Source organism: Cupressus sempervirens, chromosome 2, assembly GCF_028749045.1.
Source record: "Cupressus sempervirens isolate cs-2001-9-10 chromosome 2, ASM2874904v1, whole genome shotgun sequence".
Lineage (NCBI taxonomy): Eukaryota > Viridiplantae > Streptophyta > Pinopsida > Cupressales > Cupressaceae > Cupressus > Cupressus sempervirens.
The window spans coordinates 10,492,317-10,519,024 of record NC_143119.1 but is presented as its reverse complement, the minus strand read 5'-3'; the positions used below and the strand labels follow the sequence as shown (position 1 = coordinate 10,519,024).

At 34.2% G+C, this 26,708-nt stretch overlaps 1 protein-coding gene across 1 annotated transcript; it reads right to left on the bottom strand.

The window, feature by feature from the left end:
• Positions 1 to 631: 631 nt before the first annotated feature.
• LOC149570830 (uncharacterized) lies at positions 632 to 24,700 on the bottom strand. The gene is given in 3 exon segments (XM_089815639.1): positions 632 to 1,243; positions 1,246 to 1,426; positions 24,627 to 24,700. Coding segments are annotated over 3 exon segments (867 nt in total).
• Positions 24,701 to 26,708: the final 2,008 nt, after the last annotated feature.

The window sequence follows — 26,708 nt, the reverse complement described above, 5'->3', positions numbered from 1 at the left end:
TATGCTGAACAAAAGTACAAGAAATAAAATCTCAATCTATGTTTTCTTTTTGTATAGAACTCTTATTAGTTCTACTCCCAAAAACAATTATTAGATATCTAGATTTCTCAATACTCTTTAAAAGATTTAGAAATTGACTGGTATTCATTTTCCTACATTTAAAACTCAAATAATATTTTACTTAAAAAATTTAAACTCTATCTTCTATTCATTCCCTATTTCCAATTGATTATTCAGAATTAATTTTTTAATAATGAAATAAATATTGATATAATTCTCAACTCTTTTGTTACTTTAAATGTCTTATAGTTCCTTATTTACCATATTTTTTAAATGCAAAAACGCAACAAAAAGTTTTGGATGCTTTAATTTTGAAATTGATTTCTCAATATTGATGGTCATGATAAGGTTTAATGTTTATAATATTTGGAGCTACAACATACAAAAATTGAATAATGAAGAAGATTCTTAAAACTTTATATCTCTATATAAGAGATCATACAAATTCCAAGCAATGTGGCTACTCGTAGGACACAAATAGGAAGCTCACTTGATCACTAAATTATAGATCTCTAGATAGTTGTTAACTCTTCAAAATATTCCATTCTTGCCCTTAAAAAATGGCATGCAATTAGATTGTAGCAACACATTGAAGACATGGATGTAAGGTAGAAGAAGTTTTGGTGATTAAATTCTTGAACTCGTGAATATCCACAAACCCATCTCCATTATAATCCACACTCTTCATCATGCTCTTACAGCAACTCAAATCTTTCCCCTCCACAAAACCCAATCTGGAGAGAACATCAGCCAATTCCATTACACTAATAAACCCATCTCCATTTTGATCAAATACATTAAATGCCTCATAGATTTCCTTCTCTTCAACCTTCACATTTTTAGCTTCCTCTTCCTTGTCTATAAATACTATTCTATAAAACTCCCCAAACTCATTTGCAGTAAGAAAGTCATTACCACATGCAGAAACTGATCTCACAGCTGATTCAACCTCCTTTGCAATGTCCAAACTTAATCTCTTCAAAAATCTCACTATCTCATCCGAACTGACTCTTCCATCACCATCTTCATCCAAACTTCTAAACATACTTGCAAGACTCTCAACCTCCTTTTCTGCATCTTCCTCAGAGATGTTAACTGAATGAGAATCTCTTGACTCAAAATATGAACTACTATCATTACTACTTTCTTCTTTCAATATCTCTTTATTCCTTGCAATGGGTTGCTGGAATTTTCATCTTAAGAAATGCCATTGTAAACACCAGCATTCTCACTATGACCTAGGCTAATACTAAAAGTTGCATCAAGATCAACATTCTTCTTTGGACTGAAGAAAGAACCATAATACCAACACCCATCATAGATGGACTCATTAACATCCAGTATTGAAGAAATATTTGATAAATTCCTAATTTGCTTCGAATCTATTCTGTAGACTTAAGAAGTAGATCCTTCTCCACTACTATTAGTTTATCTTAGCCTTGGTATTCCTCGACGAGTCTCTCTGCTATTAAATAACATTTCAAGAGAAAAAATCTACTGAGAAAAGAATAGGATCTAGCAGTTTTCAATGAATTAGAATACACATAGGAAGGTGGGAGAAAGCTACCTTAGATATATTAGATTTAGTTTTGTACCTCGTGATCTTACTAATTTAATGTATCAAAGCTCTATTTATAATGGCTTGCTCATTTTTACAAGATTCTTAATGAGTGTACAAACACCTCAACTTCTACAAACCAAACTTGAAGGAAGGATAAAAGCTCATGTATTATTTTACACAAAGTTTTAAACATGCCAATGCAAACAAATAAAACAACAAATAACTTTGCCAACTTTATAGCTTTATAAGTAATAGACAAAGGAAGCTTTGTAGTAGTGATGTAGTTGTAACCTTCATTGTAGGAATCCCCACATGGAAGATGACAGGAGCTAGATGTAGGAGAGTACATTACTAAGAACTTTGCACTGTCATAGTAAAATAGATATGGTTGAAAGAAATGAAGGTTTGAAATGGCTTAGCATTCACGATGACTTTCATCATGTTTTTTATCCTATCTGCTCTCAAATGGGCTTGATTATACGATTACTTACTCTAATCTTCATTGTTAAGACAGGGCATCTACTGACTGCCTCAAATTACTCAAATCCTACCAATATATATTGTTTTTCCTGTTAGAATTTCTTTAGAATAACTAAGAGGGGGGGGGGGGGGGGGGGGGGGGGGGTGGACGATGTGAATCAGTTATTCAAGGTCCAAATGTCCTATTCAATTTTTTTCACTAAGTGTAGTGAACCAATTCAACCATTCATTCATCCAAGCTTTAACTTATCTAATCAGCAAGTTACTATAAATCAACATGCAAGTGTAACACATAAGAAATCAACACATGACACAGTGATTTATGTGGAAACCCAATTTGGGAAAACCACCAGTAACATGCTACTCAATTTTCACCCTTCTAAAGTGATGCCCTGTGAAAAGCCTGCCCTTTTAAAGGCTTACAACACACTATTAAATGTGACCTTGTTAGAGGATTTAACCACCCTGTTAGAAGTGGGCCTGGTTAAATGACTTTAGAACATTCACTTGGAATGTCACCCTGTTAAAGGATTTACAAATGGTTGTTAGGCCAACCTAAGTCCATAGGATTTTTAGATTCTAATACATTTGCTAGAGAGTATTAGAAAATATTGACTTGACTACAACATACAACTTATCTTGCAAATCTTAGATCACTTCTCAGCTCATACCCTTGCTTGGCCTTCAATCTCTACAACTCTTGACAGCTTGCCCTTCTTTCAAGCTTTGTCCCCTTGAGTCTCCATACTCAATGTACCAGTGCAATCATCTGTTCATGACCACTTGTAGAAGCAGAGCCTCTGTGCTCTTCCTTCTCCTAGATGTCACCTCCTTGACACCCTTTCAATCACTTCACAGATTTGGCTCTTTTGCAGCAACATTATCAGCAGCTCTTTGCTTCTTGGTCTATTACTTCTTAAATAGAAGTCTTGGAGTACCTTTTCCAGCTCAATTCTTCCATTTTTCAATTTCAATTCGCATGTGTTAGGTAGGATTCATTGCATCTAACCCATATTATGTTTCCTTTGGAAACTTCTTGAGTAATCCTTTAGAATTTGCCCAAAAATGGTTTACATAGGATTCTATGCCAACAACTCATCATCCTTATCCTCCAACTCATTCACAAAATTCAATGCAACCACTATGTAGCATTAGATTTGGCAAATCTTCATCATTTGAAATAATGTAGCAGCTCGGCACTATTGAAATACTGATGCTCAACACATACTGTGTTACTCAACATCAACTAAGTTTTTCCTAATGCTCAGCACTTGAAGATCACTCGGCACCAACTAAAAACTTTTTGATGCTCAGCACCTGATCTTCACTCAACACTTGAAGATCTCTTGGCACACACTAGAAATGTCTGTTACTTGGCTTCTACTAAGAATTTGCTCGACTTCAACTAACTTGCTTGGAACCCACTAAAGATTTTAGTTTAAGCTTTACAGTCAACCTTGTTACAACTTCTTCCTCCAATGTTTCTAAGTGTGACCACCCTCTATATCTTTGAGTATGTCATCAATAAATTACTCAACCATTGTCTTAATTGATCCTTGCACTTCATTACAACATCATAACTCAACCTTTCCCTTAGGTTCTTTTGTTACATCTTGTTGATCAAATCCTCTTCATCAATCAACTAAGTGATAGTACTTGGATCTTATAAGAAAATATCATCCCTATAAATAGTAGGTTTGACATCAATGACAAAACAATGATTGAAAACATTCTTTTACAACAATCTTCCTCTTTGATCTTCAACAAAAATGAGCTTTTCAATCAGATTTCCAACATTTCCTACTGTGCTATTCTAGAAAATATACCTCTTCATGAGACCGAGGCTATACATATAAATACCAGGAGCACCATGAGTTCTTTCTACTCCAGTAGCTCATGCCTGCTTCCTAACTGGGATTTCGATGGCGTGACCTTACCATTTTTGTTGTAGAACTCCTAAAGAACTATATACTAAAAGATCTATGTCGTTGAAGGTAGTTTAGTCAATCATCTGTTCCAAATAGAGATCCCAACACCTTAGATTAATAGAAATAGTCCATACTCCAGATTATGAAGATGCAGCCAATTAAATCATTCTTATAGTAGCTACACTTTTAGAAATCTCAACAAGTACCAGATATAGATTCTTTTGAAGATCTTTTTGAAATTGTTACCCCATCCCAATCTTATAAGACGTCTACCATTAATTGATAAGGTTACAAAGTTTACCTTGTATTATAAAATCAACTTGATCTAGCTTAGTGACAATTGCATCCCATACATACAAGTCATATTTTGAAGAAATTTCTATTGTTACTTTTTAAATGGTGGTTTTGTTTTGTTTAAAGTGTTTCATCTTTTCTAACAACAAAATTAATATTTCTTTTACAATCAGGTAACAAGGATTCAAGTCATAGCCAATGCAAAAAAGTAGGAATACAAGAAATTGCAAATGATATATCAGAATGTCAAAGAAGAATGCAAAAAAATGTGCATACAATGATGGGAAGAATCAAAACTATCACTGGAAAAAAACCACATAATAACCACTGTCTCTTCAGATTAAACCTGTGAACTACATACCTCTGCTAACACTATTCTCGTCATTGGTAGTCCTCGCTACTAGTAGCCAAAGATGTCAGGAAACTATTCCAAAAACCTATTAAAATGAAGATAATAGAAAGGCTAAACATTTGCAAGAAATAAATGAAAGAAAGATGATGACTGATCTCATGAAAATGTATCAATGAAAAAGGTGCTTCAACTCTTCAACAATAGAAAGTGGCTCTGCCTCTGGCTCTACAAACCCTATTTTTTCCCTCCACAAATTTGAGCATGTTGGTAGACCTGAAAAAACATTAAATTTGGTTTAGAAAATAGTGGAATAGGAATAGGCTATTCCTATTCCACCTATTTAGTGGGAAGTCCGCCATGCCCATTTTGGGCTAGAATTAGAATAAATGTATTCCTATTCTACTTTTGGTTTTTGCATCCAAATGCAAAATTTTCAAATTCTCGTAGTCAAATTTTCCTATTCACATCCTATTCCTGCAACCAAACGGGGCCTTAGCGTCAATTTGGATGTGGAAATAGAAATATGGGAATTGGAATTGTTATTCTAGAATAGAAAATGGGGAAACATATTCCTATTCTTGTTTGGTTCAGTTAGAATTTGATGGGGAATTCACAGACCCAAAAATTTATGTTTTCTAAAATAAATAAAATAGGAATAAGAATATGTATTCCAATTCTACCTATGTAGGTGGAATTACAAATTCTCATTTTTGGGTCAAAATTAGAATACGTATTCTATTTTTGCAACTCAGATTTGGTGAGAATTCAAAATTTTAAAAATTTAGATATGCCTATTCCACTCATATTCCAACTGCCAAACAAGCCTTTAATGCACTTCATTCCTGCACCCAAACATGGATACAACATGATGCAATTTAGTGTAAATAGCGATACAAACTTGGCTACACACTTTCATACCTATTGACTTTGCACTCACTAAAGGGAACATCAAAAATTGTTGTGGATAAAAATTTCCCATTGACGTTCACAACACATGTTTCATAGATCTTAATGGTTTATTACTGTTAATTGAAATAGTCAACAACTACCAATCATTGTAATTGGCAAAAGGGAGATAAAGCCTTGAAAACTTTGAGCATTCTACATGAACAAACTTCTCCTAGCATTGCACAAACATTGCCTTATGGTGAGAACTCTTTGGGATACTTTCCTAATCACCATAACTAACAATTTATGAGCTACACATCTCTAGTCTACTCTAGCCACAAATTCAAAGCTCCGAATTGAGCATTTTATCAAACATTTCATCACCTTGTCTGTTATCTATATCCCATGACTTTTGGAATATCTCATCAGATATTTGATTGCAAAATGCATATTGTTTATAAATCATGGAATTCCCATAGAAAAATTTGAACCCTTCCATGGAGTACCTCAAAACTTCATCTATCGAGTGAAATTCAATGAGCAAGTGTGTGGGCCTTTTCTTGAACAATGTCAGAGTTATGATGGCTTCTAATCTTTAAACCACTGTCTCTATCCTTTCATGTATTATATGCAGTTTTTCATCTTACACCTACCTTTGAGATGATCTAGCTTTCAATTATTATTCCTTATCAACTTGGTCAAAGAGGTTGATAACCAATCTCAAAACCTATGTTTTAGCGTTCAATTTTAATCTTCAAAACTCATGTTTTAGCATTCAATTTTAATCTTTTTATTTTGGAGGTTAAGGTTAATGGTATGGAATGTATGTTTGGAAAATTTATCTTAACTCAATTGAGACAAGATGTTAAGATTTTGGACCGAAAACATGTATTTGAACCCCGAACCTTAACTTTTAAAGGTTAGTGGTTGATGATGTGCATGAAAAACACATGTTTTAGCGCCTTCCATTAACCTATGATATCTTAAGACTTAGGCACTGGAATTTGAAAATTTGAACTACCAAGCAAAGATGGGAATGAGCCAACGAAATTTGAAAAACAAATTTGCCTAAAATTTCCAAGGGAAGCAACCATTTTAATGCTCAAAGAGAGGTATGTTTCGACTCATTTTTAGGTTTAAAAAGATGAAAATTAGAACACTTGATTCATACCAACTGCAAAACACATAAGCCACACCTTGAGTACTATGTTCTCAAAAATAACCATAGCTAAAATGGCGAGGATTTTAAAATTTGGGAACAACTTTGATACTTGGGAAACAATTTATAAGTTTATTTATATTATAATTTTAATAACAAATAAAAGTTAATATTAGTAAAAAACAAAATAAAACCTTTTACAATCAATATAATATAAAATATTTGTTTCCTAATATCACTGTATGTGGCATTGATTGTGCAATTAATGTTTTAATATTGTCATGTAGATTAGCATGGAAGAGTCCAAACCTTTTTCTGGCATTGATTGTGGATTTAATGTTGCAGACTATGATTTATCTTCACTTACCTTTATAAGTAGAAGATATATCTATGAATATTATAATTGATTCATGTATACTTACATGTTTTATACATGTTTTTCATAATGCTTTATGAGGTTTGCAGCTGGTCATGGTGTTACGTTAGTGTCTTATAACTAGGTTTTTTGCCTAACAACTTCATTTTTTTGCCAATCTAGATTAGAAACAATAGATCCTTATGGCCACTACACTCCAAATGTCGTGACACAAAAGATGCTGAGGTCTGTGTTTGTTTTCCAGGTAATATCTAAGCCCCCTTAATTGTCTTTTTTTTGTTTGGTTCACCATTTTGGGTGACCTTTAACCAGAGGAAAATTATTGTCTATATAGTTAGTAAGTGAGGTCTAATGGCCTTTAGTTGGCATGAAACAGTAGGCATTGGTAAGCAAATTATCATCCAGGATTGAGGCACTCACCAAAGCACGTCGTTTCCATGATAGTGCAACAACTGAATCCTATAAATTTAGTCAACGGACAGATCCACAAACTATAACAATGATTAAAAAAAAGGGGTCTCCTCCAAATTGAGAAAAGGGGAACCAAATGAAGCAATAAAGGTACTTACATTGGCTGGACCTTGTGACATTTGCTTTGAAGGTTAAGCTCACTCTACTTAGTTGTAAGCTTGGCTAATTTTTTTAAAAATATTTTGGGTAATTTTGTTGTAGTAATTTTTTCTAGTATTTATGTTTTTGAATCCCAATAAAAGAAAATAAGGAAAACACAATTCAAGATTTGCAAGACTAGATTAGATTTATGTAGATAAAGTAAAGAATTCTTTTGTTAAATTTAGCTAAGATCTGGTGGTATAGCTAGTGTTTTAAATAAATAAAACCCAATATAAAATTTATGAACTACAAATAAATTGTCTAAGCTTGTTCAATTGTCACCAAAAGGGCATCATGAAAGGAAGACTAAGTGCAGAAACACTTCCAAATGCTAAATCTAACATGAGAGATGATCTTGCAATTTATCTCACAAAACCTTAAACTATTGCAAGCCAAATAAACACATACAAAATGATTTAATAGACAAGCACAAAACACAAGATATATGTGGGAAACCCTTCTCGGGAAAAAATCCACCACTCCAAAGCCAGACTCAATTGTATTATCAGCAACAACAATTACAATACAATCTACAAAGCCACAACTCTCCAAGAGTATTCAACTGTGATATCAAATCTAGGACAATTCCAGTAGCATTACAATGCTCTCTGTCTAATAATTCTCTACAACAATGCCTTGTATTTATAGAGTTTTCGTAGAAGAGGAAACACTTTCTAAAGTGTCTACATTCAACACATCTACAAATTATTTAAGAAACTTCCTTATGCACAACCCTTGCATAAAAACAAAGCATAAGAGAATAAATCACCAAAAAATAGAAGCTTTGTATTTTTCTATTCCAAGTATTTTCTTGTGGAAGAATCCAGCTTCATTTAAAAAATTTCCATGAAAGAACAAATAAAACAATAAATCATGGTAAGGCTGAGTCACCTTATCCCAAAAATCTCCCACAAGACAAAGACCTTACAAGAGTTACTATATCACAATATAAGTCCCAAGTCTCATAGACCCAACACACCATCTGAACTTCTTAGTGTACAATGGATTTTTCAATGCATTCACAACATTCTCCAAAGTTGTAACATGTTCTAGCTTCACCTTTCCATCTTTCACCATATCACGAACAAAATGATATTGTACATCAATATGCTCTATTCTAGCATGGAAAGTAGCATTCTTTACTAAACAGATACCACTTTGGTTATCACAACAGATAGTAATCTATCCTACATCAAAACCAATATCATAACACAATATCTTAAGACAAATGGCCTCTTTAGAAGGATTAGTAGCTTTCATGTACTCTACTTCTATAGTGGAAAAACTAGCTACAACCTGTCACTTAAACTCATCCAACTAATTGCACCACCAAACATCATGAAAACATATCCACTGGTGGATCTTCTATTGTCAATGTCACCTGCCCAATCTCAATCCACAAATCCATGAATGCAAATAGAACATTGACATACAAAAGAGTTACCATGAAAACAAAAGCAACACTTAGATGTGCCTCTCAAATATCTAAACACTCTCTTAACTATATCCCAATGCATCCTTCTAAGATTAGCCATATATCGACTAAGGACTCCCACTACTTGGGCAATGTCTGGTCTTGTATAGACCATAGCATACATCAAGACAACAACAACACTCATATAAGGTACTCGAGACATGTCCTCCATCTCTATAGGAGATTTTGGACAATCCTCATTGGATAGCTTTGTTCCATGTAACATTGGAACAACTAACTATTTGCAAGATGTCATGTTGAATTTATCCAACACAGAGTTAACATACTTCCTCTGGCTCATCCAAAGCTTTTTGCTAGCTCTATCTCTAATGATCTCAATCCCAAGAATATATATAGATGCACCTAGATATTTTATCTCAAACTATGCTGCTAACTAAGACTTCAATTTTGAAATCATTCTTTTACCATTCCTAATAAACAACATATCATCCACATACAAGACTATGATAATAATGTGACCATTTTCAAATTTATAATACACAAAATGGTTAGATTTAAACCTCAAAAATTCCAAGGACAACACATAGGTGTCAAAATTTTGATACACATTCTAGGAGACTACTTCAAACCATATAGAGATTTCTTCAACTTAGAAACAAGATTTTCTTGACCTTTTTCAATGAAGTGCTTTGGTTGTGACATATAAATTTCCTCCTTTAAATCACCATGAAGAAATGTTGTCTTCACATCTATTTTCTCAACTTCAAAATCATAAGTTACTACAAGTGATAACAAAAATAGAATGCATGCCATATTTTCTACAAGAGAGAATATTTCACCATAATCAATTCCTTCCACTTGTGAATGGTTGCCCTTCACAACCAATCGTGCCTTATAATTCTCAACACTACCATCTAGACCCACTTTCTTCTTGAACACCCATTTACATCCAAAAAAATTCCATCCTTTAGGAAAAGGTACCAAATCCCATATAGAATTCTTCTTCAATGTTGTCATCTCTTCATTCATGGCTTATATGCAAGAATCTACATAATTCACATCCATAGCCTCTCTAACAATCCTAGGCTCATTAGTGTTAGAAATCAACCTTGTTCTCCAACTTTGATATTTTTACACTTGGTACATAAGCATATGCCTCACAACCAAAGACTTTGATATGTCTCAAAGAGGGCTCCTTGTTAGATGACACTTCCATGGGTGTCTTCTCAACAAGTACTGATGTAGGAGACCTATTAATTAAATAACATGCAATAGCTACAACTTTAGCCCAAAAATTTTGTTCAAGACTAGCACCATTCAACATACTCCTTGCCCTCTCCATCAATGTTCTATTCATCCTTTTTGCTACTCCATTTTGTTGTGGAGTGTACGGAGTTGTCTTATGTCTCTCAATTCCATGATCCTTATAGAACCTATCAAATTTCAGTGAAGAAAAATCACCACCATTATTAGTCCTCAAACACTTAATTTTTTGACGAGTCTAATTTTCAAAAAATGACTTAAATTTCTTAAACTTACTAAAAACTTCAGATTTACTTATGAGGAAATACACAAGTGTCCTCCTACTATAATCATCTATGAATGAGACAAAATACAAAAATCTAGATATCGAAGGAACATTAACTAGACAAAACACATCCGAATGAATATAATCCAAAACCCCAGAAGGCTTATGAGAGCTAGAATAAAAGGAAACACGATGTTGTTTACCTAGATACAATGTTTATAGAAGTCAAACTCCATATTACAATCATCAAGGCCTTCAACAAGGCTCTTATTTTTCAAGGCTCTAAGACCCTTCTCACAAATGTGACCAAGTATTTGGTGCCATAACATTGTCTTCCAAAGTATTAGCACCCTTAGGTATCCAGAAAGCATGACCATCACATGTAGAAACAATGGTCTTCTTCTTTTCTTGATCTGCTGGTGAGGATGAAGAATCTGAAGCCCTTTTCTTGGACTTTACAGAAGTGCTATTGCATTGAATTGTGCATGCATCCAACACCCTTAGCAAGCACCATAGAGCCTCTTTTCATCTTACATCCATCACTTGAGAAAACAACCTACACACCCACATCACCAAGCTTGTTGACTGGAAGTAGGTTTCTTGCTAAACCAGGGATATGAAATACACCATCAATTCCCTTCACTCTACCATTAGGGAATATAATCTTGACTCCACTAGGACCAATAATATTCAAGTGAAATTTATAACCCAGATACACCTTTCCATCATCAAACTCTTCATATGTTGAGAACCAATCTCTATGAGATGTCATGTGGAAATAAGCACTTGAATCCATCAACCATGTGTTGCCATGGCTGAAACAAAAGCATCTACATCATCTTGAGAAGATTTATTAGTGTTAGAATAAGAGAAATCCTTTTTACCTTCTTTTTCTTCTCCTCTTTGTAGTCTCTTCGAAGATGAATAGGTTTGCCACAGTTCCAACATTTTACCTTGGATTTTTTACTAGGAGACTTAGAACTACTAGGAGACTTGGATTTTCCCTTCTTGTCCTTTTTCTTTCTTTTCTCTATTGTTCTACCATGAGAAACAAGGGCCTCCTTGGCCATCTTAGAAGATTTTCTTTTCATCTCTTCAGATAACAATGAACCAACCACATGCTCCAATTTGAAAGTGGTTGTTGTGCTTCGAATAGCCATAACAAGGTGATCCGACAAATCTAGCAAAGAACATAACTTAAACATGCATTTATCTTGATCATCAATCTTATCACCAACAAAATTCAATTGAGAAATCAACATATTAAATACATTTAAGTGATCAAAAACATAACCTCCTTCCTCCATTCTCAAAGAATACCACTTCTATCTCAGAAATAATTTATTTGCCAAGGATTTTCATTGATAAATATCACCAAGATTTTTCCAAAGGCTAGTTGTAGTCTTATCTTTATGCATATTTAGGAGTACAAAATTAGCCAAATAGAGTCTTATCAAACCCTTGGATTTTTTATCCATCTTATCCCAGTGTTCTTGTGATGTAGTTTGAGGTTTCATTGAAGAAACCACAACCCATAGATCTCTATCTACAAGCATGTCCTCCATTTCAAGTTTCCAGAACTCAAAATTGTTGCCATTGAACTTATCCATCTCTACTCTATTGGATGTGTTTTCCATATCTAACTTGCAATAAGATTATGGAAAAACCCCCGCAAAACTACCACTGATACTAGATCAACACAAAAAACTTGTCTACCCAACAACAATAACAAAGCTGGCTAGACTCTGATACCAATTGAAAGTGTAAGAATTTGGCTTAGGCCAGAATTCACCCAAGAACTAAAGAACTCAACACAAGCACACAGTAGACCAAAATAGAGAGAGTATGATCAGAATGACAATATTCAATCGATATGTCAGCTAAGCCAACTTGAGAGTACACTAGGAGTGCTTGAATATAAAGGCCTCAAGAGAGCTTCTAGAATGCATAGAAGTCAGCATCATGATATGTCATACAACCAGGCACATGTCCACTAGATATGGATTATCCTCCATTGAGCATAGGATTAAGTGCGATGATGTGAGGATAAGCCTACAATGGTGTAGCATGCAAATTAGTGGTGTAGACAACATTTGCTAAATGAGGAGTGCGGATAACTGTGTTGTCAACATGACAACTCAATGAATGATGCAAACTCCTGTGTTGTAGACACCATGTACATAATTAGAGTTGCATAACTCATGAGAGTAAACAAACTCCTAAGAGTCTCACCTAAAATAATAATTAAACAATGCATTAACCTAAGTAAAATTAAGTAAGTGTAATGAGTAAATACTTATTTACACCAACAGAAAGGAAGCCTAAGTGCAGAAATACTTCCAAATGCTAAATTTAAGAGGAGAGATGATGTTGAAATTTATGTCACAAAACCTTAAACTATTGCAAACTAAATAAACACATACAAAATGATTCAATAGATAAACATAGAACACAATATATACGTGGGAAACCCTACTCGGGAAAAAACCACCACTCCAAAGCCAGACTCAATGTATTTTCAACAACAATAGTTACAATAAAATCTATAGAGCCACAACTCTCCAAGAGTATTCAACTGCGATATCAAATATAGAACAATTTTGGTAGCATAACAAGTATCTTCAAACAATGCTCTTTCTCTAATAATTCTCTGCAACAATGCCTTGTACTTATAGAGTTTTTGTACAAGAGGAAATGATTTCTAAAGAGTCTACATTCAACACATCTACAAATTATTTTAGAAACTTCCTTATGAAAGGAAATGAATACCATGGCTTAGTATCATTTGTGTCATGGTCTTTTAAGTTTTTTTCTAATCCTTCTATTTTTGTTAATCAAAAACTAAATAAATTGCACCATGTATGCTTATATAGGCTAGGATTTTTAGGAATATGAGTTGGTCATGTAGATCAAGTATATAATTTATTGTGGTCAAATCATACAATTTTCCTCCTGATTTCTCACATTGTGACTTGTGAAGCTAGCATTTTTTCTCTAAAAATCTTAATTATGAGTGGTTTTCAATAAAGTTACCATTTTCCTGTGTTCATTTTTTATTGTTGCATCTAATAAATTTGTAGTTTTAATGAAATTTTCTTTTAATGGGGTAGACTACACTTCATTAGGAAATACAATTTGTACATATGAAGTCATTTGCTTAAAAGTTTGGAAAGCTTCTTTAAAAATTCCATCTTATGCATTTTGTGAAGGCATCTGGTCTAATAGTTTATGTCACTTGTATGTGGTTCCTTGTTTGCATTCCATTTTGTGCATTTGGTAGGTGGATTTTATCTAATCATTCATGTTCTATGTTTGCGCTTCATCATTTACATTCATGTTGAGCTAGGTAGTTATACCAAGATTTAAGAAAACATCAATTCAGCCTTCATTTGTTGTGAATAAATAAAGATATTTCTAAGAAATGTTATCCCTTGGTTTGCAATGATATATGGTCTTGCAATAGGAATGAACTCATAGATGTCGCATTTTTTTAAAAATCATTATGGTTTCCTCATTCTGTGTCAAAATGATGGCATCCAAAACAAAGTATTTGAAGAATGTTTTTGAAAAAAAATATAAAGAAAATATGATTGGTATTTATAATGCTATATCCTACAGCTAGTGCCAATAGGCTCCCAACCTGTGCAAATTTGAAATCTTAAAAAATGTAAGGAAGCAAAGGTGCATGAAATTGTTTCCTACACTAATATTGAGAGGATGATTATGCAACTTCTGCTAACTATTACAGAGATTTCAATGGACAAATAAACATGCATAAATGAAATATCATAATAAACATAGTAATTACTATGGGGAAACCCTTACGGAAGAAAAACCCCACCCTCCAAAACTCGTACAATGTATTATCAAATCAAGAAGATTACAATACAATTGCAATGCAAGTTCTTACAGGAGCACATCACCACAACTTGAACTTAGAGAAACTCCTTCTAACACCTAGTCTTGCAAATGAAACTCAATAATCCAAACACCTCCTCAAGTCCTCCTTTTATAGAGATTTACAATTTGGAAACCATTTTTTGTTTTGCAAAACCATGGGCTAAAACCATGGGCAACCCATGTTGGACTAACCGCCAGCCTTTCCCTTTGGGATTCGTGACATGGCTTAACCACCTCTTGTGTTCTACAAGTCTAGTGGTTGTATCGAGTATTAACAGGTTGATCTTTTGGTGCAACAACAACTCTAGCTTGTAACAAGTGGTATCAGAGCTTGGTCATAGGTTTGAATGCCCTCGGGTAACGTTGAGGGGGGAATTGTTAGACTAATCACCAGCCTTCCCCTTTGGCATTCATGACATGGCTTAATCACCTCCTTTGTACTATAATTCTAGTGGTTGTATCGAGCATTAACAAGTTAATCTTTTGGTGCAATGGCAACTCTAGCTTGTAACAACCCAACTATGCTGCATGTTACTCACTTGTCATTTGTAACTCCAATATGGGAAAACAACCAAGTTAAAATAACATTTTCGTCCATAATTTTGTTTTCTAGTTTAGAACCCCATAAAAGTCATACAATGACTTGTTTATGCTCTAAAAATGAACCTCCTATATTCAACTAAGGACAAGGCACATTTTCAATTAAACTTATACACCTTTTTCAAACACATAAACATGTAGAGAACTACCACAAACAAATTCTAGAATTTTCTAGAAAAATCTTGCAAGGTTGACACACAATTCTCAACATTCTCCCACTTGTCGAACACCTTGCAAGAGTCAAGGGATCTAGAGTGTCATGGACTTAATTGTTAGGGGCTGAGAGGACCATAGACTCTGAACACCATTTGAATTTCTTTGCGCTCATAACCTTAGTTAATGCATCAACAAATTTCACCAAAATTTATACCATCTCCAGCTTTACCTTGTCATCCTCAACCATATCTCTCACAAAATGATATTGTACATCAATGTGCTTGGTCTTGGCATCAAATGTTAGGTTCTTTGCTAGGCAGATTGTGCTATGATTGTTAGCATAGATTGTCATAGCACCCTATTTGAACTCTATAACTGAACATAGTCTCTTTAGCTAGATGGCTTCCTTGTAGACATGAGTATCTTCCATACAATTTGCCTATGTAGTAGACAAAGTGACCATAGCTTGTCACTTGCTCATCCAACTAATTACACCACTGAATGATGTAAACACATATGCATTGGTGGATCTTCTTATATCAACATCGCCAACCCAGCCAGAATCCACATAGCCTTGAATATCCAAGAATTGCTCATTTGCTATTCCATGGAAACATATAGAGTACTCTTAGGCACTCCACAAGTATCTAAAAACTCTTTTTACTACATCCCAATGTGTTCTTCCTAAATTAGACATGCAACGAGAAATTAATCCCACTACTTGGGCAATGTCTGGTCTTGTATAGACCATAGCATAAATTAAACTTCCAACAACACTCTGATATGATATTCCACTCATCTCTTCCATCTCCAATGGGGATGTAGGACACTATGAGCTAGAAATATTTGTTCCTATAGTATCAGGAACACTCAATGGTATGGATGTTAGAATATATAGTCCACTAATATAACTAGGGGGGTGGAGGGGTGTTGAATTAGTTATCCAACTAATATCATAAACATCAACCTTAAACAAACTTAACCTATGAGTAATATAAACTGAAACCACAACAAGATACTTATACATAATTAACACTAGATATGTTAACTAGGGAAACCATTGATCAGAGGGAAAACTCTGGTGGGGATGGTACCCACAAGACGATGTACTAATATAAATATTCTTTGTTAGAGGATATACCATGTTAGGGGTCTATTACAAAATTCAGTACATATGAGTCCTTGTTAGGAGATTCCAACCCTATTAGGAGTTGTGGAAGACAGTTAGACCCATTGCCCAAACAATTTCGAGGTTAAGACCAATAAACCCACTATCTAAATGACCTTTGTATTATTCCTTGTAGAATAATATAACTAAAATGTACTTCATTCATCTATCTCTGTCCTGTCAACTAGACTTATGCTCCTTCAAATCTTGTAACCAAATCTCACATCCAATAATCCCTTGGATCGCTTACTTTCATTCAGTAAGCACTCAGCTCCTTTTGCACTTCAGACTTCACTTAATTGTGCTATATACAATATATCCACATTACAAACAAGGAAAAAAAATTTCCTTTATACCATATCTTCATAATAATTCCTTGAGTTAGTTTTGAGGCTTTCCCAATTAGTTATAATAAGATAATTAATTAAATTAAAATTACAATAGCACTGTCATCTCACAGTCTATACAAAACTTTACATGTGCAATACTAGGGCTTGCACACTCACTGACATCACCACACAAATTTCCTCTGTCACTATGTGATTGTACACTTCTTCATTACATCTCATATGAAAGATAGTAATCAAACATCAAAACATTGTTCTTCAATACTCGGTTTCTATACTACTCTCAATAAATCAGGTACAACTATCGTACGCAATCAATTTAGACTCTGTGCACTTAACCACATCGTCAAGACTTAGTTTGGAACATGTCCTTAATTCTACATCACTAGACAATCAAACCATTTTCTATACTAGTAAGATCTTTGACTGTTGTTCTTCTAGTCTTTACAAAAACCATGCTATGTTGACATCAATGAAAAACACAATCACAAATGCAACATATCAATAATCTCAAATGCTTAGGATACTCCCCCAATGTAGTATCATCATCATTCATGCTAATAATCTCCCCCTTTGGTGTTGATGGCAACATAGATGAAAAACATCTAAGTTCCAAGAATACCAAACTATACAAGTGTTGCTGCTGCTAACAACTTCTCAAATTTTATTCATCAATTTGAAATCCTTTGGATTCTAGAACATACATTAGTTATTCACACGCTAAAAGATCTCAGCACAATAGATGCAAATCCTCTTTCTAGATAGACATCAATTGTTCATTCACAATACATCAAATGCACATCAAGTGCATACTCTTGCTTCTTTTACATGAATATTTCTAAATCTCCCTAAAGAGATATCTCTTCCTCATACATACTTATGAGTTATTCTCCCCCATAGCTTAGGAGATGTTTTTCATGCAAACTCTCTTCGCTATTGACATCAATGCCAAAAGCCTCAAACAATTATAGAGTACCAATTGTTACCAATTGTTACATACCAATTGTTAACAATTGTTATAACTACATCTTCAACTCTTCAATCAGCTCAAGTGTCCAAAGATATTATTCAATACCAAATACCAAATGCCAAGGGTCCTCAATTACTCAGTACATACCAGATACTCCCCCATATAAGAAGCATCAACATTCAATCCATTCTAACCATAGTGTTCTGTACCAATGGACTGATGCACTCTTTGCATCATCTACTCACAATTAGGTAGAGGCATAACCCCAAGTATACCTCTTAGGTACTCATAAGTATCTTTAGGAAAAGGCTTTGTAAATATATGAGCAATCTGATCTTTAGTACTTACATACTCCAATCTGATTTCCTTTTCTGTTGCCTTCTCTCTCAAAACATGATATTTGATAGACATATGCTTCATATTAGAATAAAATACAAGATTCTTAGACATACTCACTATACTTGTGTTATCACAATAAATGATAATAGGTTCTATAAACTCAATCCCAATATCCTTCAACATTTGCTTCATCCACATAACTTGATTACATTTATTTGTTGTTGCAACATATTATGCCTCGGTTGTACTGTCTGAAATACAATCTTGTTTCTTGCTCAGCCTAGAAACCAATCTTCCTCCAAGAAATAATGCTCCACCATTGGTGATTTTTCTATCATCCATATTGCCTACCCAATCTGCATCAATATATGCACACAAAGTAAAATCATTTGATCTGTCATACCAAATCCCATAATCAAATGCTCCTTTCAAATATATGAATATCCTCTTCATTGCTGCCTAATGATACTCTTTTGGATCTACTTGAAATCGAGCTACAATCCCAATTGCATTTGCTATATCTAGTCTAGTGTGAGTCAGATATTGCAATCCTCCAATCATAGATCTATACTTTTTCTGCTCAGTTGTAGGTGTCTCATCTTTGCTAGATAAGTTATGACCAATTATCATGGGTGTACCAACAGGTTTACGACTCTCTAATCCAAATCTTTTCAACAAGTATTTTAGATACTTGGCTTGTGAAATGAATATCCCATCATTGTTTTGCACAATTTACAATCCTAGGAAAAACTTTGTTTCTCCTATCATGCTCATTTCAAACTCATTTTTAATCTCTTCAACAAACTTATCACTTTCTTTATCATTTCCTCCAAATATTATGTCATCCACAAATATTACAATGATAAATAAACCATTATCAACTTTTCTCAAATACAAATTACCATCCTTATCCTTGATGATGTAGGTCTTCTCTGTGAACTACAATTGATATCCTATTAGGAATAAGGTGTCTCAACCTTGGATAATTCCTATTCTTATTATTGTTTTGTAAATTTATTTTTTGCAAATAATGTAATTAAGTGTGGGTGTACATGTCTAGTTGGCATGTTGATGTGTCACTTTACTTGTATGTGTCGGCATCTTGAATTATGTGTAAGGATATCACATGGTTGAAATGGTTATGATGGATTCCTATGACACGTAAGAGCTATCTCTAGAATATTTGATGATGGGTGAAGATGTGAATACATGTGGCAATTGATCATTGAGTACTGTACACTTGAGTCTTCAACTCATGCACGGGGTTGAATTTTTTTTTGGGTTCCTATTTTTCTAGAGAATGGTAAAACCCTAATATAGTTGTTCTTTAGAAGTTTCCCTAAAATGGAAAGTGCATGTTATAAGCATTTTTAGGGGTTGCAGATAGGAGAGAGAGAGAGAGTGTATTGTTGGTATGGTATGTTGCTATTGAATTGGTCTTTTGTGTCCTAAAAGAACTTGCATTGCAAGTGTGTTGTAACCTTTTGTGTTAAAGATAATACATTGTGTATATTTTGGAGGGGTGGGGTTGTTTTACCAAAAGGTTTTTCCACATCGACATATCTTTCTATTTATGTGTTTTCTTTCTCTATCTATTTTATGTATTCATGGTTGACTACAATATTATTGTTTACATAATATCGAATCTAAAATTGTAAGGATTTAATAGGAATTTGTACAATACTTTCCTTAAGGGGTTAGTGTAGGAAGTTGTTTTTGCACCTGAGTTTCCTTACATATCCCTTGTACTTGTGTTATCATAGTAAATGATAACAGGTTTTGTAAACTCAATCTCAATATCCTTCAACATTTGCTTCATCCACATAACTTGATTACAGTTATTTGTTGTTGCAACATATTCTACCTCAGTTCTACTCTATGAAATACAATCTTGTTTCTTGCTCAACCTAGAAACCAATCTTCCTCCAAGAAAGAATGCTCCATCACTGGTGTTATTTCTATCGTCCATACTATCTACCTAATCTGCATTAGTATATGCATACAAAATAAAATCATATGATTTGTCATACCAAATCCCATAATAAGATGTTCCTTTCAAATATCTAAATATCCTCTTTACTGCTGCCTAATGATACTCTATAGGATCTTCTTTAAATCTAGCTACAATCCCAACCACATTTGCTATATCTGGTCTGGTATGGGTCAGATATTGCAATCCTCCAATCATAGATCTATACTTTTTCTGCTCAATTGTAGGTGTCTCATCTTTGCTAGATAACTTATGACCAATTATCATGGGTGTACCAACATTTTTACAACTCTCTAATCCAAATCTTTTCAACAAGTCTTTTAGATACTTGGCTTGTGAAATGAATATCCCATCAGTATTTTGCACAATCTACAATCCTAGGAAAAACTTCATTTCTCCTATCATGCTCATTTCAAACTCATTTTTCATATTTTTAACAAACTTATCACTTTCTTTATCATTTCCTCCAAATATTATGTCATCCAAAAATATTACAATGATAAATAAACCATTATCAACTTTTCTCAAATGCAAATTACTATCCTTATCCTTCATAATGTAGGTCTTCTCTATGAACTACAATTGATATCCCTTGTCGATCAACTGTCCAACACTCAAAAAATTATGTTTCAAACCATCAACAAATTAAAAATTGCTAGTGTTAGTCCTTCCATCTAAACTAATGGATCCAATCCCTGTAATATGATAGACTGCATTGTTACCAACCCTAACAATACCTCCATCACAGTTTCTAAATTTAACAAATTTATTCATTTCACAAGTCATGTGATGTGAACAACCACTATCAATTATCCAATCAGAGTTCTTTTCAACTTGAGAAATTAGAGCTCTTTCTTCTCTAATTTCTTTATAAAGATTATCTTTCTTTGATATCCACAAACCCTAATTCATCACCACTTTTGCTTTGACCTCTTTCATTAGATTCTTCATCCTCATTAACATACAAACAATTTATATCTCTCTCTCTTCTAGGCTTAAACTTTCCCTTATACTTTTTATCTCTTAGGAAATTTAGATGCATAATGACCAAATTCATCATAAGTCCAACATTTAAAGATTTTCTTACCATCTTTCTCTCTTCTCACGAGAAGGGCTATTCCTTCCTCAATCTTCTTGTCTTCATCAGATCTATTGCTACTATCAAAATCTCCTCTTTTTCTTGCACTCTTAGACAGATTGGGTCAAATGTTTAGAGCACTGAAGGTTGTCTCAACTCTGGCTAGATTTATAGATTGTCTTAGTTCTACTTCTGTAGACTCTAATCTTCCAAATAATGTTTCATTTGTGAAATCTTTAATGCAAGGCATTGCTACCTTAATCATCTGAGGTATTTGCTTGAATGGTGGCATCAAGCTTTTTAAGATCTTCCATATAACTTCATCATCTTCTTTAGTTCCATTAAGAGATCAAATCCCTGCAACAATTTATGATATTCTACCAACATAACTTCTCACATATTCATCTTCCATCATCTTAGCATCTTGAAATGTGCAAATCCAGTTTTGCAATCTCATTTTTTTGCATGATCATCACCTTCAAAAGTATCTTCTAATGCTTTCCAAATTTCATAAAATGTTTGAAGTGATTTTACCTGATTGTATTAATTCTCTGGAAGAGTTAACAGTAGGGCTTCTCTAGCTCTCATGCTACACATGAACATATCTCTTTCTCCCTCACTACATTCCTCGAGCTTTCCTTTGTCAATAATTTTCTTGTTAGCTTTTTTCAAAAGCCAATATCTTAGACCCATGCACAATATATGAGTCGTTATCTTTTCCTTCTAATTGCCATAGTTGACCCCATCGAATCTTGGACTATCCTTCCTGAACATATTCGTCATTGATCTCCCAAAGTTTTTAAGCTTATTCTTCAAGGACCTGATGCTCTGATACCAATTGCTAGAATATATAGTATACTAATATAACTGAGATGGGGGGGGGGGGGGGGTGTGAATATGTTATCCAACTATTATCATAAACATCGACCTTAAACAAACTTAACCATACAAGTAATATAAAATGAAACCACAACAAGATACTCCTACACAATTAACACCATATATGTTAACTAGATAAACACTTGACTAGAGGGAAAACCTTGGCAGGGATGGTACCCATAAGATGATGTACTAATATAAATATTTCTTGTTAGAGGATAGACCCTATTAGGAGTTTGTTACAACATTCAATACATATGAGTCCCTATTAGAAGACTTTGAATCTCTGTTAGGAGATTCCAACCCTGTTAGGAGTTGTGAAAGATAGCTGGACCCACTGCCCAAACAACTTCGAGGTTAAGACCAATGAACCCAAGTTGTCCAAATGATCTTTGTATTAATCCTTGTAGAATAATAGAAATGAAATGTACTTCCTTCCTCTATCTTTTTCTTGTCAACCAGACTTTTGCCCCTTCAAATCTTGTAACCAGATCTCACATCCAATAATCCCTTGGATCACTTACTTGCATTCAGTAAGAACTCTTCTCCTTTTTTCACTTCACACTTCACTTAATTATACTTCATACAATCCATCCACATTACAAACAAGGAAAACAACTTTCCTTTATACCATATCTTCATAATAATTCCTTGAGTCAGCCTTGAGGCTTTCCCAATTAATTATAATAAGATAATTAATTAAATTACAATTACAATATAGCACTGTTGGCTCACAATTTATACAAAACTTCACATGTGCAGTACTAGGGCTTGCACACTCATTGACATCACCACATGACTATCCTCTATCACTATGTGACTGCACACTTCTTCATTAGATCTCAAATGAAAGATAGCAATCAAACATCAGAACATTGTTCTTCAATACTTTGTTTCTATACTATTGTTAGTAAATTAGATACAACTATTGTATGCCATCGACATAGATGCTGCGCACTTAAACATGTCATCAGGACATAGTTTAGAACATGTCCTTAACTTCACATCATCAGACAATCAAACCATTGTCCATACGAGTAAGATCTCTGATTGTTGCTCACCTAGTCTTTATAGAAACCATGCTACATTGATATCAATGACAAACACAATCATGAATGCAACATATCAATACTCTCCAGTGCTTAGGTTACTCCCCCAATGTAGTATCATCAACATTCACACTAACACTAGAATCCTACATATTGAATATTCTCATAATAGTACCAACATACTTACTCTAGCCTAGCCAAAGCTTTTTGTTTTTCCTATCTCTTATAATCTCCATTCCCAAAATGTCCCTTGCTACACCAAGATCTTTCATTTCAAACTTTACTGAGAGCTGATATTTTAATTTTGCATTCAAACCTTTTCCTTTGCTAATAAATAACATGTCATCAACATATAGGGCAATAGCCAGGAAATAATCACCACCAGACTTGTAAGATATACAATGATCAGATTTAGATCACACAAATCCCAAACTCAATAAATATGTATCAAACTTTTGGTACCACATCCTAGGACTTTGTTTTAAGCCATACAAGGATTTCTTCAATTTACAGGCCAAATGAATTTTACCTTTCACCACAAAGTGCTCTGGTTGTGTCGTATAAATTTCTTCCTCCAAATCTCCATGAAGGAAAGTTGTCTTCACATCCATCTACTAAACTTCTAGATCATAAGCTACTACAATAGAAAGTAAAAATTGAGTGGATTTCATTTTTGTTATAGGAGAAAAAATTTCACCATAATCAACTCCTGCAACCTGGGAGTAACCATTTGCAACCAAACATGCTTTATACTTCTCAATTCTTCCATCTAAACCCATCTTCCTTTTGAACACCCATTTACAGCCAACAAGCTTCCGTCCTTCAGACAATGGTACAAGGTCCCATGTGTCATTCCTCTTAAGTGATGCCATCTCTTCTTCTGTGGCTATTTTCCAAGACTTTGAATCATTCATACCAAGAGCCTCTTTTATAGATCTCAATTCATCAATATTAGCATTCAAAGAAAATATACACCCCCAATCATTAAGAGAATATCCATACCTTTCTGGTGCTTTCCTTTGTCTACTAGACCTTCTAAGAAGATCTAGTTTAGATTCTCCCTCTTCCTTTGATGATTCAAAACTCGTATAGTTCTCCTCAACATCTTATCTTTCTAAGGGCCTTGATTCAACTTTCTCAAGTGTAGTAGGAAGTTGAATCACATTTTTCTTTTCTTCTATCCATTCTGGCTATACTGTAACAGAAGAAGGCTTAGTTTCTCTAAAAATTTAACACTTCTGGAATAAAACACCTTTTGTGCAACATGATCCCAAACCTCGTATCCTTTCACACCATAACTATTTCTGATGAAGATACACTTGACAACTTTGTTGTCCAATTTTGTCTACTTCTCCTTTGGCACATGAGCATATGCCTCACAACTAAAAACTTTGAGATGTCTAAGCAAAGGCTTGTAGCCCAACCATGCTTCCGTTGGTGTCTTATCAACAAGAGATGATGTAGGAGACTAGGAGACCTGTTTATCAGGTAGTAGGCAATGGCTACAGCTTCAGCCCAGAACTTTTGTTCCAGTCTAGCTCCAATCAGCATACTCCTAGATTTCTTTATCAAGATCCTATTCATTCTTTATGCAACTCTATTTTGTTGTGGAGAATATAGAGTCATCTTCTCTCTTTTAATACCACAACCTTTACAAAATGTGTCAAAAATTATTAGAACAATATTCATCATCATTATTAGTTCTCAAAAACTTTATCTTCTTTCTAGTCTGCAACTCAGCCATTGCTTTAAATTCTTTGAAATGACTAAAAAATTCAACTTGACTCCTAAGGAAATAAACCCATGTTCTTCTACTAAAATCATCAATGAAAGAAGCATAATAAACTAATCTACCAATAGAAGGAACATCAACTAGACCAAATACATCTAAATGGATTAGATCTAAAATACATAAGGACTTATAAGAACTTGAGTAAAATTGAATGCGGTTTTGTTTACCATAGATACAATGCTCGCAAAAATCAAACTCAAGATTGTAGTCATTCAACCCATCAACAAAGTTTTTATTTTTTAAGGTCTGTAGACCCTTCTCACCTATGTGGCCGAGTTTCTAGTGCCATAACATAGTCTTCTCTGTAGGAAACTTTGATTTAGTAGATAGAGCACCCTTGGGTACCTAGAACCCACAACCATCTATTGAAAGAGAAACCCTCTCCTTCTCCAACAAATTAATCCTTTTCATAATCTTATCAAAAGTACTACTGCACTCAATCATGCATGCATCAAGTTGGTACAATGTACCCAATCCACTTCCTCTTGCTATTACAATAACACCTCTCACCATTTTCACACATGCTTCAGAACACTATACATGCACACCCACATCTATTAGTTTGCTAATAGATAATAAATTAATTGTTAGTCCTAGGATTGCGAGACACCATCAAATCTTCTAATTCTACAATCATAAAATTTCACACGAATACTTCCATGACCAACAATATCAAGAATTGTTATCACCCAAATACACCTTACCACAATCTAACTTTTCATACTTACTAAACCAATTTCTATTAGGAGTCATGTGGAAAGATGCACCTGAGTCTATCACCCATGCATTATCACTTGCATGAGTGGCCAAAAGCGTCTCCATCTTCCTTCTCAAACTCAGAATCAGAATCTTGTTTCTTCTTCTTCTTTTTCTTTTCCTTTTTGCAGTCCTTTCGAAAGTGTCTAGGTTTGCCATAGTTCCATTAGATTGCCTTGGACTTACCAGGAGATATTGATCTCCCCTTATTCTTGGACTTAGAATGACCATGCTACTTTTCATTCTTGCCTTTTTTTTTTGGTCATCCTCGAACACTCAAAGCCTCTTTGGCATTTAGAGAGACCCTCCTTCTCATCTCTTCAAAAAGTAGAGAACCAAAAACATCCTTCATTTTCAAGACAATTGAAGTGCTCCCTGTGGCCATGAAAAGGTTGTCCCATGAGTCTGGCAGTGAACATAACAAGATTTGGTACCTTTCTTCTTCACCCATCGACACCCCAATGGAGGTCAATTGAGTCACCAACATATTAAAACTTTCAAGATGCTTAGAAATCCATCCACCTTCTTCCATTCTCAAAGAATACAACTTCTTCCTCAAGAAAATCTTGTTTGCTAATGATATCGCTTGATAGATCTCACTTAGCTTCTTCCAAAGCTTCTTTGTAGTAGGTTCTTCATAGACATTTGTTAGAACTGAGTTTGCAAGACGCAATCTGATGAGACCTTTAACTTTTTTGTCTATCACATCATATTGTGCAGTTGAAGTCAGAGCTACGAGCCTCATCTTATTCTCATCAATCACATCCCATAGATCCCAATCAATCAATAGATCTTCCATCTTCAGTTTCCACATCTCAAAGTTTGTGCTAGAAAACTTCTGTACATCAATCCTCCTTGATATGATTGCCATCTTTGCAATCCTGCAACATAGAAATGAAAACCTCTGGACAACCTCCCACTCAAACCTTAATTACCTCAAAAAACCTTGTACCCAACAAATAGAACCAAAATTGTCTAGACTCTATACCACTTGTAAGGAAGCAAATATGC